Consider the following 19,703-nt stretch of genomic DNA (forward strand, 5'->3'; position numbering starts at 1 on the left):
GTCAGGGCTTCAGAACACAGAAGAGGCTGCAGGTGTGTGTGTGTGTGAGGGAAATGGAAAGCTGAAGAGAGGGGGAAATAAAGGTAGGTTGATGATTGGCTGGGAAGGAGAGGGTTGCCAACTCCAGGTGGGAAATTCCTGGAGATTTGAGGGGTGGAACCTGGAGAGGGTGAGGTTTGAGGAGGGGTGGGACCTCAGACAGGTACAATGCCATAGACTCCACCCTCCCAACCAGCCATTCCCTCCTGGGGAACTACTGTTGCCAATCTCAGGAGAGGGGTGGAAATCACTCAGAATTACAACTGATCTCCAGGAGGGAGGGGGGAGGAGATGGAAAACTGACATCAGAGGGGCAGATAATGGCAGGTTGATGCTTGGCTGGGAAGGAGATAGGGTTGCCAACTCCAGGTTGGGAAATTCATGGAGATTTGAGGGATGGAGCCTGGAGACAGTGAGGTTTGAGGAGGGGTAGGACCTCAGGCAGGTACAATGCCATAGACTCCACCCTCCAAACTAGCAATTTCCTCCTGGGTAACAATTGTTGCCAATCTCCAGGTGAGGGCTGGAGATCACTGAAAATTACAACTGCTCTTCAGGTAGCAGAGATGAGTTCCTCTGGAAAAAATGGTGGACTCTTTGTCATTATAACCTGCTGAGGTCGCCACAGCACATTGATGCTGAGTGCCCAAGGCCTTGGCACTCTCCCATAGCCTCTTTCTAGAGCTCGTTGTATTTATTTCCACAATGGGCCTTATTCCTAGTGTGTGTGTGTGTATTCCTCATCATTCCATGCCTGCTTAATAAAATCTTTATTCTGTTTTTGAGAGTTAATTTTGCCTCATGTGCCATTTTACAAGGGTATTTGAAAACAAGACAGCTCCTGTAATACCTCTAGTTCCTGTGCTGGGTCATAAGCCTAAACTAATATCTGTAAAAGGTTGAGGCTAACTGCTTATAAAATAAAGAAGGAATACATACTACTGAAGGGCAGCTCAGTCACTGAAGGGAGTGGGGAAGCATCAGGGGTCTGTCATAGCAACATTAAGGAAATTAAAATTAGAACAAACCATGAAAAAGTTTATTACATGTAAAACTCAATTAAATGCAAGTTTTCTTCTCATTTCATATTTTATTTCAGCCTTTGGTATCTTACTGGATCAGCCTCCGTTGTAAATCCTTCAGTTGTTTTAACTGAAGCAAAGAAGGGAAGATTTCCCATCTGGCCAGAATGGAATGAAGCTGACATAAATGCAGAGAAGTGGGATGCAGGGAAAGGTGGAAAGGAAAAAGATAAAACTGGAAGAAGTCCTATTTTAGTAAGTTTCCTGTAGTAACTGACTTTTTCAGACACATCATTACTTTAAAAAACATAAGTACTGTATCTTTTAAAGTTTTCAAGTCAGTGACAGTACAATCCTACATAAGCCTAAAGCCAATAAAATCAATAGACTTAGATTGGCATAACTCTACATAGGATTGCACTGTAAATTGGGTATTTAAAAGAGGTTCTTATAACTAAATCTGTATTGGAGTTCATATGTTTGATTTAAGTTGGAGCATTCCCTTCCTTGTTTAAAATAATGAACATTAGCTCCTTTATAGTTGCTGAAATAGTTAAAAGACCACGTTTTATACTGCTGCTAAAATGAGGTTGCATTATGAGAGACTTGGTTAACTTTTGTCAAAAAAATTTCTCTGAGCCCAGTGACTGTCGCCGTCATCATGTCTGAGGTTGCTTGGCAGCTCCCCTGGGGGAGTCTATCTTCCAGGTTCACTGCATCCCTTGAAGAGATGGCAGCCATGGAAGCAGCGGGAACCGTCTGAGGCTTGGTGTGGGAACTGTTGTCAGCTTGGTCTCCATTTACTGTGGTAACACCACAGAGAGCAGACAAAGTGGTTCTGGCTCACTAAGCCCAAATCTTCTTGCTTTTGTTTGTTTACTGGGTTCTTACAGTAGTTGTTTTTGTTAGAGTTGTTCTATTAAAACCTTGTGCGCTGTCTTGGCAGCTGCTCTTGGTGAAAAGCCAGGGCATAAACCTCTAATAACCTCAGCCCCCACTAAAAGATGTAAATCTCTACTTGAAACGTTATTTTTAATGTCTCAAAGTAATTTGCAGTAGGGTTGATTCATATAATCATTTTATATGTAAGCATGTTACAAATTGCTATGCTGATTTGTTTAGCTATGTATACTTGGTTTTTCTTTAAGATTGGGCCCAAGGTAGTTTATTATTGTCCCCTTCTCCATTTCATCCTCACAACAGCAGCCCTGTGAAGTAGGTCAGGCTGAGAGAGTGACTAGTCAAGGTCACCCAGAGATTTAAACTAAAGTCTCCTGGCTCCTAATATATCACTAACCACTGATCCCATTGGCTAACTATGATCTGTGCTGGATTATTACTTTTATTATCTGATTTCTTTACTATATGCACAGCTTTGATCATAATTGGCCCCATTTTATTTTAAAAACATAAGAGAAGCTCTGGTGCACGGAGTGGGAACTCATGCCCCAAGTGCCTCCTAGCCCTGGAGGTTTACTGCCTCTGTATGTAGGGACTCCGTTTAATTGAACTTCATTTATATGTGACTGCTGGTTTGTTCTGCTACTAAAAAATAGTCAGCTGAATACCATTATTTCTGCAAGTGCAGGAATGAAGCCTACAGAACAATAGGATGGTCATGTGGATTGGGTCATAGGCCAGTTTACTGTATATGCAGTCACATACATATTTTTCAGACAGGATGGTATACTTGCAGCATATAACGTACACCCCACAAAACAGAGTTACCGCTTGCAATCCCATACTGAATTCACAAAAGGCTTATCTAATGTTATGCTGATTAACAGACTAAATGTTACCCAATTTTATCAGATTTCAACAGAATATTTTAAGGAAGGCATAGGAGCATTGATGCCACAATTACTAAATTGTGAGATCCCATAAGTGCAATTCATCAGTGGTCACAATCTGTGATGATACCCAGGGTAGAAGAGAAATGGGTAAAAGGGGTGGGGAGTAGCCCATTCCCTCTATATTTCAGGAATTGTGTTCTATCAATGTTCATGAACTTTGATGGAATATCATCACATCAAATCCCTAGAGTAGAAGAAAATCGAACTTTAAATAGGACTGAACTGAGGGAATCTGTTCATCATTGTGCTTTCCTTCTCCCTTTTCAAAGATTACCACCAGTTTATAATCAACTGTACAGCTTTGAATGGTGAGAAAAGGAAAGATAAGTACCCTAAACCAGAGAACAAGGGTGTTCTGGATGGTGCTGATTTCCTTTGTTGAAAGAAAGTGGAAGACAGAAGTTATTTTCATGTAGTCCTTCCCTTTAGATAACATCTGTGGGGTTTTGTTTCTGGAGAGGGGAGAATTATCATTTTAGCTGGATATTTGCATATAGCAAATACATTCAGTGAGGGAGATCTGAGCAGAGAAACTTGTATTGCACACACAGCTTTCCCCTTTTGGATTACAGTGTGTGTGGAAAGGGGGACTCTTACTAAAGTTAAACACTTCTGAATTCTATAGATTCCAATGGGGATATTGAATATCTTCTAACATATGTCCCATTTAAGTCAATTGAATTTAAAAGTATTTCACTTTGACTGGATAATGCTATTGAATTTATGTTCCTCCAGTGCTAGGCTGTATTTAAGATTTAATATTTATTATGTATAAATGTCCTTGGAATATGAGGTCATGTTGTGTTCCTTGTGTCTGATAGAGTCTTCTCAATATGCCTTTGAGGATTCAAAGCAATTGTATCTACATGTCCTACATTTTAAAAAATCAGTCGTTAGTATTTTTAAACTATTACAAGGATTGCAGACATTCTACTCAGAGATCTCTGGCTAGTATGAAATGACCATCTGCTCTTTGAACTGTGTTTAAATGACCCCCATTATTAAGGTTAAGCATACGCTTTCATTATTTCTTAATTTTTTTTAAATACACATTTTGTACAGCATGTCTTTGAAGATCCAGAAGGAAAGATTGATCTACCACTTTCATTAAAAGTGAATTCCTGGAGACGACCACAAGAATTTTTAATCAATAAGGTAAGAAACGAACATCTAACAAATTACATAGTTCAACAAACAACTATTTGATATTCCTCTCCTATTTCTTTTGATAAAAGTACCCCAGTAGGCTCAGTGGCCAGAAAGCAACACTGCTTGCCAGTTGAAACCCTGATATATAACCAGGCATGTGCCATCATCTTTAACATCATAATCTTGGAATAACTGAGAACCGCAATGTATTCTCCTTTGGTTGTAGTAGTCAGTGAGGGAGGGAGGGAAGAAGCAGTATTTATGGTCATTCCAACAATCCCAAGTCTACCATGCCAATTTCTGGATGATCTGGGAGAGAGTACCTGGCCCTGAAGAGATGTTCGTCATTAATCACTTGTGTGCACAGAATAAAGGGAAGAAGGGTTCCCGAAGAAGAAGAAGAGAAGAGATTGGATTTATACCCCGCCCTTCACTTGGAGTCTCAGAGCGTCTTACAAACTCCTTTCCCTTCCCCTCCCCACAACAGACACCCTGTGAGGTGGGTGGGGCTGAGAGAACTCTGACACAAACTGCTCTTTTTCAAGGACAGCTGTGCCAGAGCTTGTGACTGACCCAAGGTCACATCAGCAGGTGCAAGTGGAGGAGTGGGGACTCAAACCCGGTTCTCCCAGATTAGAGTCCGCGCACTTAACCACTACACCAGACAACTATGGATAACAGAGAGTCTGCTATGGTTAATGTCCTTCCCATTGGCATGAGTATGTGAGAGACAGCAGATCCTGTTTTAGGATGGTCATGCAACCAGGGCTGTTGTGAGCTCAATAATAGAGGCACAACAAGCTCAAAATTGCCCTTTTCTACCTTTCTTTTTTTCTCTTTAAAAAGTTTTAATTTAATTTGTGACCTTGTCAGTTTTACTTTTGACAGCTTGACCATTTACTTAAAAATTATAGTACATTGGCAAATCAGGTAGATTCATTTTAATTTTTTAGTAAAGAAACTGCTGATAATATGGAGTTGCATAGGGAATGCTGTCATATTATCCTTACTAATAACATGTATTTTGAAGGTAATTAGTAGCATGTATTTTGAAGAGGAATGCCAGGAACATCAAATAGAAATATCAGTATTCCTTTTTTCCTTTTGGCTGGAATTCTATACCAAGTAATATGTTCTTAAATTTAAGATGTGAGAATTAAGAACATACATATTGATAGTTCACACAGAATTTTGGAACGGATAATAGAGATATTCCCTTCCCTATGCACTCTACAGTAAAATAGCACTCAGGTTCATTGTTGGGCAACCATCCCTGAAACCACAGTGAGGCTAATACTTCCTTGTTCCATGAAGGATGGTTTAAACTCGAGAAACTAGGGGGATGTGGGCTCATGACATTCATGCCCTGACTGCCTTATCTCCCCTCTGTTAGGGGATATAGCTAATTTATATACAGTTTTAATAGTTCTTTAACTTAATTAGGTGTATATAAGGGAGCACTTTGCCCTACAATTCCAGTTAACCATCCCCAAACCCTTTAATCTGCAATAGAGGCAGATCCCCAGCCAACTAAGTGATTCTGGAAGTATATGTGTGCCAGATGACTTAAATTTCTCGCTCTGCTTAGCTGTAAGTGCAAATATTTCTCTTTGGGGCAACAGCCACAGAGAGCTCTGAGGGGCCTGTGCTTGCATTATGTCCAGATTCCATGTGAGTATGTACAGCCTCTAATCTTCCTATCTCCCCCCCCCCTTTCTAGAAGGAACAAAAAACCCCAATATTTTTCTTCATATTTAGGTGGTGTCTGCATATGTGGGAACTGCCTCCTTTTCTCCCCATTCCACTGCTGTAATGATTAGTATTAAATTGCTATTATTACCAACATATTACAGAGTTGGTTCAAAATTGCAATTGCTAGTGATTCGGAATTGGTGTGTTGTGACTCAGTTGATCTGCAGGTCAGTTGCCCGCCCACCTCTGGCAGTTGTGCAGTGGCTCTTCAAAAGTGTGGAGGTGCGCCTCATAATATCACAACATGGGAACATCCAAAGCTGCTTGTGAAAAATCTTTAATACAAAACATTCATTAATACCTGGTGCAATTCAGCATTTAATGTCTGGTTGTTTTAAAATAAAATAGGAGAATGGTCTTATGTTTTACCAAAAAGGGAGTAATCCCAGTTCAGCAGCAGCTAAATTCGGACCCCAAACTCAAATTATTGTTTGCCCAAGAGGCTTTCTTCAAAACAGTGGAGTGAAAAAGGCTATTTAATTTCACTTAGTTCGTATCGATCCTGGTGTTTCTCCATCTAACTTAATTATTTCTTGTCACACTGGTTTATATAAAGAGCTGTTTTGGGGGGAAAAAAGGTGGGGGGAAAGGAAATAAAACAGCAGATACTTAAGGTGGAAAGTGTACTAAGAATGTAGGATGGGAAAGGCATAGGGAAATGCTGTAACAACAGAAATAGCATATCTGATTGCACAGTAGAGTAATTTAAATAAGACTACATGTAGTGAGTTCTTGGGGGGGGGAACCCATGCTCCTAAATTTAATTAAGACCTTGTTTGAGCTATTAAAAATATGGATTCTTAATCCATGGATTCTAAGGTGTCCAGGAACTGGGAAGGGAAAGAATGAGAAATTTGTTCAATATTATTGATCCTCTCACAAGATTGACAAGAAACCCTAAGGCGTTTATGCTTGAAAACCACTGGATAGAGAATGCTCAAGGTACTTACCTTGTAATGGAAATTTCTGGTAGTCCAACACTGAACTGGCTAGGAAACTTGAAACAGCCACAGAAAAAAGAGTCAGTGATGTAATCTATATTTTGGTTTCTTATCTCTAACTAGATTATCACACATTTCGGCCACTGAAATGTCAATATCCCTGGAAAGAGGAGATTGTCCAGAGGGCTATTAGGATGCTGTGGTTGTACCGCTCTTTAAAAAAACCCAACTCTGGATCCTTCTGATCTTGCCAATTACCGCCCAGTTTCAAATTTATAATTCCTGGTAAGGTAATTGAGAGAGCGGTAGCTGAGCAGCTCTAGGGTTTCCTGGATGACACATAGGCATTGGATCCATTCCAGTCTACCTTCTGCCCCAGCCATGGGATGGAGACTGTGTTGGTCACTCTGATGGACGATCTCTGCAGACAGCTGGATTGAGGCGGGTCAGTGCTGCTATTGCTATTAGATCTTATGGCAGCATTCGACACGGTCGATTATGACCTTTGACCCACTGCCTTGCTGATGTGGTCTTAGAGTGGCTTCCATCATTCCTCCGAGGTTGGGGACAGAGGAAGGCGCTAGAGGGGAGGGTGTCAACTAGGTTCCCCTTAATATGTGGGGTCCCTCAGAGGGCGCTCCTCTGCTCAGTGTTATATAACATCTACATGCGTCCCCTTGCCCAGCTAGAACAGCGTTTTGGACTTGGGTGTCCCCAGTATGCTGATGATACCCAGCTGTATTTGTTATTGAACAGCCACCCGGATGTCGCCCAGCAGAATTTGGCCATGCATTTGGAGACTGTGGTAGGGTAGTTTAAAAAGGGCAGTTGAGACTGAATCCAACTAAGACGGAGCTTTTGTAGCTGGGTGGTGGTGGTTTCAGGCTGGGGCCTAGACTGACGCGGAAGCTCCAGCTGATCCATAATGTGGCAGCACATGTCCTTATGGGAATGTCACGGATGGCGCATATATAACCTGTGTGCTGCACCAACTGCGTTGGCCTCCAGTGGAATACTGAGTCAAGTTCCAGATTTTGGTGTTGACCTTTAAGGCCTTGAGTGGTCTGTGACCAATGTATCTATGGGACCGTATCCTCCAATATGTCCCTGGGAGAGCATTGCACTCATCGGATAGTAATCTGCTTGGTGGTCCCTGGCCCAAAAGTCATCTGGCTGTCCTTGACCAGGGCACTCTCTGCCAAATACAAGCAGGGACCTGTGGGACCTTATGCAATTCTGCAGGGCCTGTAAGGCGGAGGTGTTCTGCCAGGCTTTTGGTTGAGGACAGCAATGGTTTTCAAACTGGCTGGCACCCTCCCTTACTCTCCAAACTTACTTGTTCCTCTTCCTCCCTGCCTGCAAGGAGGTCATCAGTCCAGAATAGGAAATAATTATAAACTCTCCATCTGATTTTTAGATTTGTTGTATTAATTTTATTTGTACATTCTGTTTTTATGACTTTGATATATTTTTATATGTTGTACAGCACCTAGAGCCCTGCAATAGCAGAGATTAGAAGATTCATAAATCCAATTATTATTAACAACAACAACAACAACAAATTTGTATATTAAGATGGCTTTAATGTGGGCACAAAATATGTGATTCCCATGACTGATACAGGGTTTCTGTTTCCACAGCCTCTAACATCTGTATGTTAGTATGGTGTACTGATTAGTATGTTGGACTGTGATCTGGGAAACCCAGGTTTGAATAACCACGATGCCTTGGAAGACTGCTAGGTGACCTTGGGCCAGTGACCCTTTCTTAGGCTAACTTACCTCACAGACTAAGTGTGAGGATAAAATGAAATGATGCTGAAAGCCACTTTGGGTTCTCACTAGGGAGAAAAGTGGAGTATAAGTATCTACATAAATAAATAAAAAGGCTGTTGACTAAATTGGGGGAGAATCTTAAATAAATGTCCAGCTCAGTGAAGAACCTGTAACTTATAGAGACTCAGAATAGTTACAAGAATGGGCACAGTAATAAGACCAATGAAAAAAGAAAAAAGAACTGTGACAATTTAGCGCTTGGTACTATATTCATAAATCATAATATACAATAACAGAAAATAAGTAATATATATAGTGAATGTAGACGGTGGTCTCCGGAATGGTGTGCCGTTTCGACAGTGATCTTCTTCTGAACAAGGATGTGTACATAAACTGTCTTTCAACAATTCCTTTCACTTGGTGACGTATTGAAAATATACTGTTGATTCACTTCATCATAAAGCTATGCTTACAGCTATGTGCTTCAATGGGCTATAACCCTATGTTGGAGGTCCTGTGGTGGTTACGGATCATACATCCACTGCTGGTGGTACTGTTCAATAGTTAAGAGATTCTGGATAAAACTCTCAAAAGCCATCAGAAACATCACAGATTATCACATTCCTCTCTCTCCGGAACTATACTTACTAGATCTATGGAGAGACTCGGAAATCCCCAAATTGTGGAGGGAGTTGATCTCGATATTCCTGATATTTTTCACCTTGATGGAAGGACACACGTTCAGACCTACAAAATCGCTGTTACCAGAATAAGTTGTGGAGGTGATATGGCTATACCTATGGCCCATCACTAATACCAGGAGTCCAATTATAAGTATACAAGGAAACAACATCCGGTTTAATTATATGTGTACTAAAACTCTGTAACAGGTCTTTGAATGTGTGTCTAGAATATATAGATAATAGTGACCACTGAGGAAGGCCCTTAGGGGCCAAAATGCACTTGGTCTTCAGTTGTAAAGTATTTACCCATCATATTATTATATGTATGTATACTGGATAAGCTTTTATAGTCTTATCTTAGACAAAGTAATTTTTAATCAGGAAAGTTTTAACATGTGTACACCTTAATAAATATTTGTACTTTTATATACATGGTTTAGCTGAGCCCTTTTTGGTTCGTAGTCATATCCTGGGTTGAGTCCCCCCCTTTTTTTTCCAGTTTTTGGTTATTACACATAACAGGTGATGAGAGAGGGTAGAGGTTACAGCCTTTCATGAAGTACAAATGGAGTGTAATAAAGTAGGATTGACTGACTAATCAAGGAAAAAGCAGTCTGAAGCAAAAGGAAAAGGAAAAAAAAACACCAGGAAAGGGTTACAGTATAATAGCATATGTTACAAAGAGCCCTGATGAGCTGGTAGAAATTTAGTGAATAAGGAAACATAGGTCTCTGTTAAGAGTTTATTTTTTCAGTGCATTTAAGGCGGTGTGATAGGCCTTGGTCCGAGGTGTATACTCATCCTTCTATCCTGGGTCTTTTCTCCCAGGTTTTGCAGGCGAGGGAAGTGCTTCTAAAACTTATTCAGCCAAAGTACAGCTGTGGAACAAGAAAAGAGTGTATACGACATGGGAATAAGGCCTCTATTTTAACTGCTTCCAAGTTTCTTAAAAACTATTGTCTGTCTCTAACTTATTTACTTCAGTTCATCATGTCAGTATTTTTCAAACTTCAACAATGATTGTTTTAAATTTACTTGCGAATACTTTGAAAGTAATTTTTACATGTAGCAAGTTACTTCATAATTTAAACCATGTAACCTTCATTCGAATGTCCTTAATGCTGACTTTTTCCTAAACATTTTATAATGAATGTAATTAAAAACTGTTATCTTTTAAGGTTCCTGTGGTAGTGAAAAATGAAAACTGGTTTGACCTCTTTTCAGCCAATGAACATTTAATGGGCAGTGAGGTATGTGAACAATAAGTTTTTAAATAAAATATGAATCATATGAATTTTGTAAGTGAATTGAAGACATTCATTGTAACAAAAGATGCAAATTCCTTTGATATGAAAATGGAGCAAATGGGAATTTGTTTTTGTGTTTTGGCATAATTAAAGAAACAAAATTTTATGTTGTTTGTAAAAACATTTACCTTGATCCATTTTGTCTCTTGGTGGAAGGGTCCATTTAAACTCAGGATATTAAAATGTATTCTGGATGTCTGGCTATTCATCTGTGATTTTTTTAGACTTTCTTTATGCAGAAGATTTAACTAATTACTAACAGGTGCTGGCAAAGGAAAGATAAGAACTGCTTGGACAGAATATATGCCTTTGCTTTAAAAATAAAATAAAATTGGAGGCTTTAGGGAAAGTGTTTAATTAAAAGCAGACTTTATACCAATTTAAACATTACACTGCATTTAAGGCTGCCTTCTGATAGATTGTTTTGATTAGAATGTGCTATTCAGAAGTTATTTTTGACTTTTTAAAAAGGTAGTGATGGAGGAACATATAACAATGTATACCTGCAGGTTATACTATATATACAAGTCAGACACAGACATCCCCAAAATCTTAGATGTGGTTCAACATCCACAGCATACGATGGCATGATTTCTGTTGCAGAAGGGACCTCTGGAAGTCCTACCAGGAACTATAATCACAATGTCAGGAGCAGTATGAACTGTTCATTGTCTTACTGTTTGAGTTTTTTGTAAAGTAGTGAGTAAAGACAGTATCCAGTATGGGAACTAATACTGACTTCATCAGTGAACAGAAAGACTGGAGAGAAAAACATTACTGTAATTTACTTTATAATTCTGATTTTAAAATAAATTGTACATAGTTTGATTTTTCTCTAGAAAATACAGAAAATATACAAATGTATCTGAAGGATACAAATATACCAGAAATTATATGGAATGCAGTAACTTATGTAGTTACATCCAGCTCTGCTTAAAACAAAGCATCTTGTTTAAACTGCATTTAAATTCGGGTGCAGGAGTCTACATCAGACTGCTTGCAGCTGCCCATGTTTTTCAAGTCACTGCTAGGAAATGGTTGGGGGTTATTGCTTGCAATTTTCTGTTTACCCAAAATGCACTCTGTAATGGAGTAAATCACTAAAATGCAGATACTTATTGGCTACAGAAAGAAGTTTTCATCTGTATGTTTGAATTATTTTTATAAACTTTATATGGATATCAGACACATTTTGTCTGCATATATCATAGCTGATTCTCTCAGTATATGTCTTACATTTTAAAAATACTGTAAGGTATTTTGATCTTTAGTGATACAATTGTATGTAAATACATAAACTGTAATAGCTAAATAATATTATTCAGAAGGACATGCAAGGCTCAAAAGGCCTATAAGCTGATACCTAGAAGAACCATAATAGAAGCAGTAGTGGCTTTTTACATGGCATGCATAGCACAATGAACTGGTTATTTTAGAACAAAGATGCTCATTAAAATCAAAGTATCAAAGAATTTGTTTTTGGTTTTTCATGTACTTCAGACATTGCTTTATTTTTTATTCTCCCCCCCCCCCACCAAGAAATCTGTGCTGGCCATTAAATAGTGATCACTTTTATGAAAGTCTGGTGCTTTATAAACAGAACATTGTTTGGCCTTTCTTTCCCTTTCCATACACCACAAATAATAATAAATGATTACGTAATTGTGTACTTCATGACAAACTAACTAGTGTTTTACAGACTGGTTAGATCTGACTTTTTGTAATTTTCTACCCACTGTCTTTAGCTGATGAGATGGATAATCAGTGAAATTTGTGCAGCCTGGAGAATATATAATGCAAGTGTTTTAAGTGGTGATGGCAAAGCTAATATAAGTGAAATGCCTACACTATTGTGGAAACCATGGGAACATATATACTCATTATGCAAAGCTGTCAAAGGACATATGCCATTGTATAATAGCTATGGAAAATATGTAGTAAAACTCTATTGGATGGTAAGTACATATCTGTCTTTCAAAAATACATTAGCTTGGTATACCAGTTGTTTGCTCCATTGTATAATAGCTATGGAAAATATGTGGTAAAACTCTATTGGATGGTAAGTACTTATCTGTCTTTCAAAAATATATTAGCTTGGTATACCAGTTGTTTGTTAAAGTTGAAAGAACAAAATTGCTCTAAAATCAAATGATCAGATGTGACAATGCTACGAAGAAGCTGAGGTTTTTAAGGTAAACTTTTAAAAATTTGGACAAAAGGGGTTGAGTTTAACATGTACAAACATTTACACCATTTCAGCTTTGTATGTATTGCCAAGAATAAAAGAGAACAATATAAAACTGTCCATTGTGCATAGGATAAAATGGAGGAGAGGAGAACAACTTAAGCTGCTTTGGGTCCTCTTTGGGGAGATATAAATCAATAAATAAATGTTTTGCATGAAACAGTAGGCTTGATCTGGGACTCTTTACGTGTTACTAAAATAGCCAGTATGTATCTTTATAACTAATAACACGTTGGAGCCATACCCTTCTTTTTAAGACAGAATGTACATTGTATACATATGTTGTAGGGAGCAGTAATTGGCCCTGCTTCTCTGTGGCATTCTCCAGTGGTCCAGGTGGGGCAGTCTGAACCTGTGGGAAATAGCTCCACCCTGGAGGCAGGCAGGGTCACTGGCAATTTTGATCTCCTTGGGGGTTCCAGTCTTGGCCCTGCCTGCAGGGAAGTTAGACATCTCTGGCTGAGCTCCTTATGAGCTCTGTGATTCCCTTAATTAACAGCTAATTTCTAATTTTATTTTTAGTCTCGTCTGTTTTTTTCTTTGTCATCTGTCCTCTTCCCCCCTCCTTCTTGCAGGGTCTGGGCTGGGGGGGGGGTTTCTAAGGGAGAGGGGCTGTGGGAGCAGGGGGCTTCACATCTCCAAGCTCGCCTTTTTTTTCCTCCTGAGTCAAGCCACGAGGCTCCTTCTTGCAAGTAACTCAAGCTGTGAGGCTCCTCCTCACAAGTAAATAGAGCCACAAGGTTCTCAAGTAAAGGACGCCAGTTTGAGACAGATCTGAAAAGCCATTGGATCATCATCAGGAGTAAATCGCACAGGCACGGTCCCCCCCCCCCATTACTCTTTCCACCCAGGGACTCATAAGACTTCCTCCTTAACAGGGGACAGCTGCAGGGACTCCAACCTTCAAATTAGAAGCATCCCCAGTCACTCCCAAGGACTGCAGAGCGTTGGCAGTGGCTGTGGTGGGCACTGAGTTTCTGCTCCTGCTGCCCCACTGTTATTTTTGGCATGCATTTCAGGTCGCCTGTTCTGCAGGATGATCCTCAGCTTTAAACAAGTAAGAAGGCACTCCAGTGTTGGGACCAATCAGGGTGGTGGTGTGTTCAGTCCCTTCTGCTTTTTCATATATATATTTAAAAGGCAGGAATAGTGGCACAGGCTGGCCTTTCGAAGAATGTGCCTCAGGAGTGAATGGTCCTTGGCCTAGATCTCACTCCATCCCCCTCTCCTACTTCTGCCCATGGTTCTTCCCAGGGATTGGGGGGGGGAATGCCCATTTCAGCTTGGATGAAGGGTGAGATGCAAAAAAAATACATAAAGCCTCTCTCTCGGATGCTTTATCTATCCTTTGTGATTCTGCCAGACCCCCAAACAGAGGTAGGTGCCACTCGCCCCCGCCCCCAGTTCTAGCTCCCCCCCCCAGAAACTAAGGGAGGTTCTTTCTAAGTATTAATCTAGAGATCCAAGTCCCCTAATGGGCGACAGTCTAATAATTCTGATTCTTAAGACTCTTCCTCCCCAAGGGAGGAGGGAGAACTTTCAGATAAGGAAGAGCCATTATTAACCACCATGCAGAGTTGTCTTTTTCCACAGGACGTTTTTTGCAGGCTTCTTCTCAAGGTGCTCCACATCCTGGAGAATTCCATTTGGCAAGAAAGAAGTTGAAGAGCCAGACCCATCGAGGCCTTAGGGCTCAGCCAGGGCTTTTCCCCAAGGAGGGATTTCCCCCCCTTGGAATTCCTTTTCCATCAGTGTTTGGCAAAGTAGTCAAGTCCAAAGGGGAAAGCCCAGCTAGAACCAAGGCCAACAATCTGATCATCTCTCGTTTCTACTCTTTGGTACAAGAGGCTGCAGATTTTTTTAAGCTTAAGAACATAAGAACATAAGAGATGCCAATGTTGGATCAGGCCAAAGGCCCATCCAGTCCAACACTCTGTATCACACAGTGGCCAGAAATACCAGGTGCCATCAGGAGGTCCACCAGTGGGGCCACATCAGCTTCCTGAAGTAGATGACCTACTTCCTGAAGTAGATGACCTAATTATGAGCCTGTGTTCTACCAGTGGAATCAAATGGCCTTCCTAGAGATGCTTATGATAGGAGGATTGATCAATACCCGCACAAGAACTTTGAGGCCGACTGCTCTGAGAGCTTCCACAGCAAGTTCCCTTTTTTCCAGGTTGGTCTACTCATGGGCTTCAGATCTTTCAGCAGTGGGTAATAACATTCCCAGAGGCCTGAAGAACTAAAGAAGATTGCCCTAGCTGTGACTTTTTCCACAGATGCATCACTGGATGCGATTTAGCTTTCAGCCAGGGCTGTGGCATCCAACATTACAGCTAGGCATACCACCTGGCTTCAGAATTGGGAAATTGATCCTTCCTCCCAAGCCCCACTCCATTTGCAGCTGCTGGATGACCTTGGGCAAGCCATAGTTCTGTCAGAACTGTTCTTGAAAGAGCAGTTCTTGAAAGAGCTCTCTCAGACCCACCTACCTCACAGGCAATGTTCCCTCTAAGCTCTGGAGTTTTGTGAGCAAAATTTCTACTTTGTGAGCTACTGGCATTAAAGTTGTGAGCGAGCCATTTGGCTACTGCATACATTAGTTTGCTCTGGAGCCATCATTCCTGAGCTAAGACAAAAATGTGTGAGCCAGAGGCTAAAAAACTGTGAGCTAGCTCACACTAGCTCAGAGGGAACACTGCTCACAGGGTGTCTGTTGTGGGGAGGGGAAGGGAAAGGAGTTTGTAAGCTGCTCCAAGACTCTGAGTGAAAGGCGTGGTATAAATCCAATCTCCTCCTCCTCCTCCTCCTCTGGCTAGCACCCCCTTCCATGGTGTCAATCCCTTCAGAGATGGCATTGTTAGGTATCTGACAGAGGACAAAGATAATAAGATGTGTTGCCCACACATAAGGAGGAAGCTAAACTGAATAAATGTTTCTATTCCTTTCATGATACCAAGAGAAACACTAGTTTTTAACTCTCTAAGTCCTTCAAGGGCTATTGGGAGCTCAAATCAGCCAGGGCCTCCTGCTCTTCTTTTATCAAAATGAACAATCAGAGCTTCCGAGAAGCAAAGAAGAACTCCACTGCATGACTCTGGCAGCTGGTCAGACCCACCAAACATCAGAGTCACCTTCAACATTTTGCAGATCATTGGAAGTCATCTGTCAGCAGCTGGTGGGTTCTGGACACAATCACACACAAATACTCCCTGGAATTACAAACTGCCCCTTGTGACAGGTTCATACAAGTTCCGATCAATCGATAGCTCAAAAAACAATTTCTCCTTCAGGCCATCCAACACCTGATGGACATCAGAGCTATAGGACTGGTTCCAAAGAATCAAAGGTCATTGGGGGGTTTCTTAGTCTTCTTCATCATTCCAAAGAAGAATGGAGACATCAGGACCATTCTGGACTTGAAATGGCTAAACTGATGGATAAAGAAAAGAAGGTTCAGGATGGAAACCCTGAAATCCATAATTTCTTCTATTCAAAAGGAGGACTTTATGACCTCCATAGATTTCTCAGAGGCCAATCTCCATATACCTATTTGGGAAGCCCACTGGAGGTTCTTTCACTTTGCTTACAGTGGGAGACATTTCCAGTACCAGGCTCTTCCCTTTGGGCTCAGAACTGCTCCAAAAGTGTTCACCAAGGTGCTGGTCATGCTCATAGCTCTCCTACGAACCCAGGGTGTCTCTGTGTTTCCATATCTTGACGACCTTCTTATCAAGTTCCCATCTCTCCAACAGGGGGAAGCAGATGTGGAAAAGACCCTATCTTGCCTCCAAGACCACAGTTTTATTATAAATTGGGAGAAGAGCTGTCTGTTACCCACCCAGAGGGTGTTTCACCCGGGGGTCGTCATAGATATCATTCAGGATCTAGTCTTTCTGACTCAGGAGAAAAGGGAGAAGATCCTTTCCCTGATGTGGGAGATCAGTTAACAGTCCCACTCAGAGGTCATGCTTTTGGTGAGGCTTTTGGGGATGCTGGTTACCTTAATTCCATGGGCAAGATTTCATGCTTGTCCTCTCCAGAGGCTCTCCTTCAAGAAAGTAATAGCACTCAAGAGGATTTGAGAATCAAGCTTCCAGATAACTTCTTGCAGGATTTTCAATGGTTGATGCATCCTCCAAGACTCATAGAAGGGTTACCCCTCTGAGAACCGAACAGGACACTTCTTACCACGAATGCCAGCCTTAAGGGGTGGGGAGCCCATTCCCAAGGCAGGATGGCTCAGGGGCTCTGGTCCCAGGAAGTCGGCAGTTGAAGTATCAGCTTCCTGGAACTCAGGGTGATCAGGTGGGGCCTGTTATCCTTCCAAGAGTGGCTGGTTGGGAAGGATGTCGTCCACATAACATGACTGCCAAATCCTACATCGGTTGCCGGGGCAGTACAAGATCCAGCTCTCTTCACGCTGAGGTGACCCAGATTTTGCTTTGGGTGGAGACCTACTTATGGTCTCTCAAAGCTGTCCACGTGGCAGGAACATCCAACACCCTGATGGACTGGCTCAGTTAGGAGTCCCTGAATCACTCAGAATGGATGTTGAACAGAGAGATCTTCCTTCAGGTCTGCCGCAGATTCAGTTCAGTAAAGGTGGACCTCTTTACATCAGAGATCAATCATCAGGTTCCAAAATACATGACTAGGAAGAGATATCTTCAAGCCATAGGAGTAGATGCTCTAAGCTACAAGTCGCCACATCAACTCCCGTATACTGTCCCTCCCACCCAATTAATTCAAAAGGTGGTCTAGAGGATCATAAACCTAAGAGTGGAATTAATTCTAATAGCCTCATTTTGGCCATGTTGTCTGTGGTTCCAGGACCTGATGAAGTTGTCCTCCAAGCAACCATGGCACCTTTCAGTCAGGAAGGACTTTCTACATCAAGGGCCCCTGATCCATCCTCAGCCTGAGATGTTAAGACTCACAGCCTGGAGGTTGAGCGGTCTCAATTTAGGGAGATAGGTTACTCAGATAAGGTTATAGATACCTTATCAGCCTCTAGGAAGGGTTCCACCAATAGGGCCTACAACAGTACTTGGCAGGTTGTTCAATTCTGTTATTCTGGCAAAGGGCTAGATCCCCATAGAATTGAAGTGAGTGACCTCTTAGCCTTTCTCCAATCAGGTCTGTATAAGGGTTTGAGTACAAGCACTCTTAAAATACAAGTAGCTGCCATTTCCACAGCTAGAGGAGCCAAGAAGGGTCGGATTGCCTCTCACCACCCTCATGTTAGGAGATTCCTTAGAGGAACATACCTCTTAAACCCTCCTTGTGCCCATTGGTTTCCCTCCTAGAATCTCAACACGGTATTGAAAGCTTGCTCTCAGCCCTCCTGCTAGCTTAAGGAGCTCACCTTTAAGACCATCTTCCTGGTGGGCATCACGTAACTTCAGGCCCTCTCTGTAGATAAAGCACTCTACATTTTTCATAACGGCTAGGGTGGTCCTATGTACTGACCCAGCCTTTGTCCCAAGGGTCAATTCGACCTTTCATAAATCGGAGGAATTAGTCCCCTCCTTCTGTCCTATAATCCTCAAGAAAGAGAATGGCATGGCTTAGATGTTCAGAGTGTGCTGAGTTTCTACTTAGGACTAAATCCTTTCACAAGACAGTGTTCAGAGTGTGCTGAGTTTCTACTTAGACAGGACTAAATCCTTTCACAAGACGGATTCCATGTTTGTGTCCTTTAAAAAGGGCTCTGTGGGGAAAGGACTATCTACTTCCACCCTTAGCAGATGGGTTAGGGGGTTATATTCATCTAGTATACAAAGCTGGGGTCTTGACTGCCCCCCCCCCGTTGGGCATAACAGCCCATTCATTGAGGGGAACGGCAGCTTCTACAGCTTACCAGGCTTTTCCCTTCCTAGAGGTGGTCTGTCGTGCAGCCACCTGGAGGTCAGTGCATTCTTTCACCAAGCACTACCACATTGATAAGGCAGCTTCTGTTGATGCAGACTTCAGTAGAACGGTTTTGCAGCATACCCTTTCAAGCTAAGGTTCTTTTTGTCCCCCCTGCCATATTGGTTTTTTATGTCCCATGGGTTCAAACTGTCCCACCCTGGACCACTGGAGAATGGAAGGTTTGTTTCACTTACCATGAATCTCCCTTCTTGGTGGTCCTAGGGTAGGGCAGTCTCTTCTCTCCCAGGGGTGGAGCCGGTTCACCCGGTTTTGTCTGTGACCTGTTTAAAGTATGCTGCCAGGCCCTGGGGTCCAAATGTAGTCGGTGGGTCTCCTATAAGTATCCTGCTAAATTTCGGCCAGGTCTCTCCCACTTCCCTCAGCGGGGCGCTTCTCTCAGGGTTTTTTGGCTGTTGGTTGTGTATGGCTTTGTCCCATTTGTCATTCTTCTCTGTTGTGAGTTTCATTCAGGAGAAGTGGATTGCTTCGGATCCAGACTGGGACCTGGGGAGAAGCTGCTCCTCCAAGGGGATCAAAATTGCCAGTGACCCTGCCTGCCTCCAGGGAGGAGCTATTTCCCATAGGCTCAGACTGTCCCACTCTAGGACCACCAAGAAGGGAGACTCACGGGAAGTGAAACAAACCTTCCATTCTCACGCGATCAGTAGCAGATGACTCTGTCTGTGCGTCACACATTACAGAGTACATACTACAGATGTATTCTGCATAAGTTCAACATGCAAAATAACCCTCAGCCTTCATAATCATGCAGCACATGTTCAGCTCTATTCACATACATGATTGAAGAATTTTCTAAAAATCCTTTTTTCCCCTCAGGGTGGTATTTGATGAGGGAAGCAGAGCCCACTTAACAGGAACGAAGTAGTACCATGCACAGAAGGTGGGGAGTGGATTATACCACTTTGCACTGCCACTGAGTGGTGATGGGTGGGGAGGAGGTCACTCAGCTGTTTGGTATAACCAGCTTTGGCTGCATGATTTAGCTGTCATAACAGCA

At 41.9% G+C, this 19,703-nt stretch overlaps 1 protein-coding gene across 1 annotated transcript in view; it reads left to right on the forward strand.

Moving 5' to 3' along the window:
* Positions 1 to 19,703, forward strand: part of ADGB (androglobin) — a 129,892-nt gene that overhangs the window by 9,726 nt on the left and 100,463 nt on the right. Inside the window, exons 2-5 of the mRNA XM_015426312.1 lie at positions 1,139 to 1,316; positions 3,977 to 4,069; positions 10,393 to 10,464; positions 12,267 to 12,476. Of these exons, the coding sequence (XP_015281798.1) occupies positions 1,139 to 1,316; positions 3,977 to 4,069; positions 10,393 to 10,464; positions 12,267 to 12,476 (553 nt within the window). The remainder of the gene's footprint in view (positions 1 to 1,138; positions 1,317 to 3,976; positions 4,070 to 10,392; positions 10,465 to 12,266; positions 12,477 to 19,703) is intronic.

This window comes from Gekko japonicus, unplaced genomic scaffold, assembly GCF_001447785.1.
Source record: "Gekko japonicus isolate JY-2015 unplaced genomic scaffold, Gekko_japonicus_V1.1 scaffold587, whole genome shotgun sequence".
Classification (NCBI taxonomy): Eukaryota; Metazoa; Chordata; class Lepidosauria; order Squamata; family Gekkonidae; genus Gekko; species Gekko japonicus.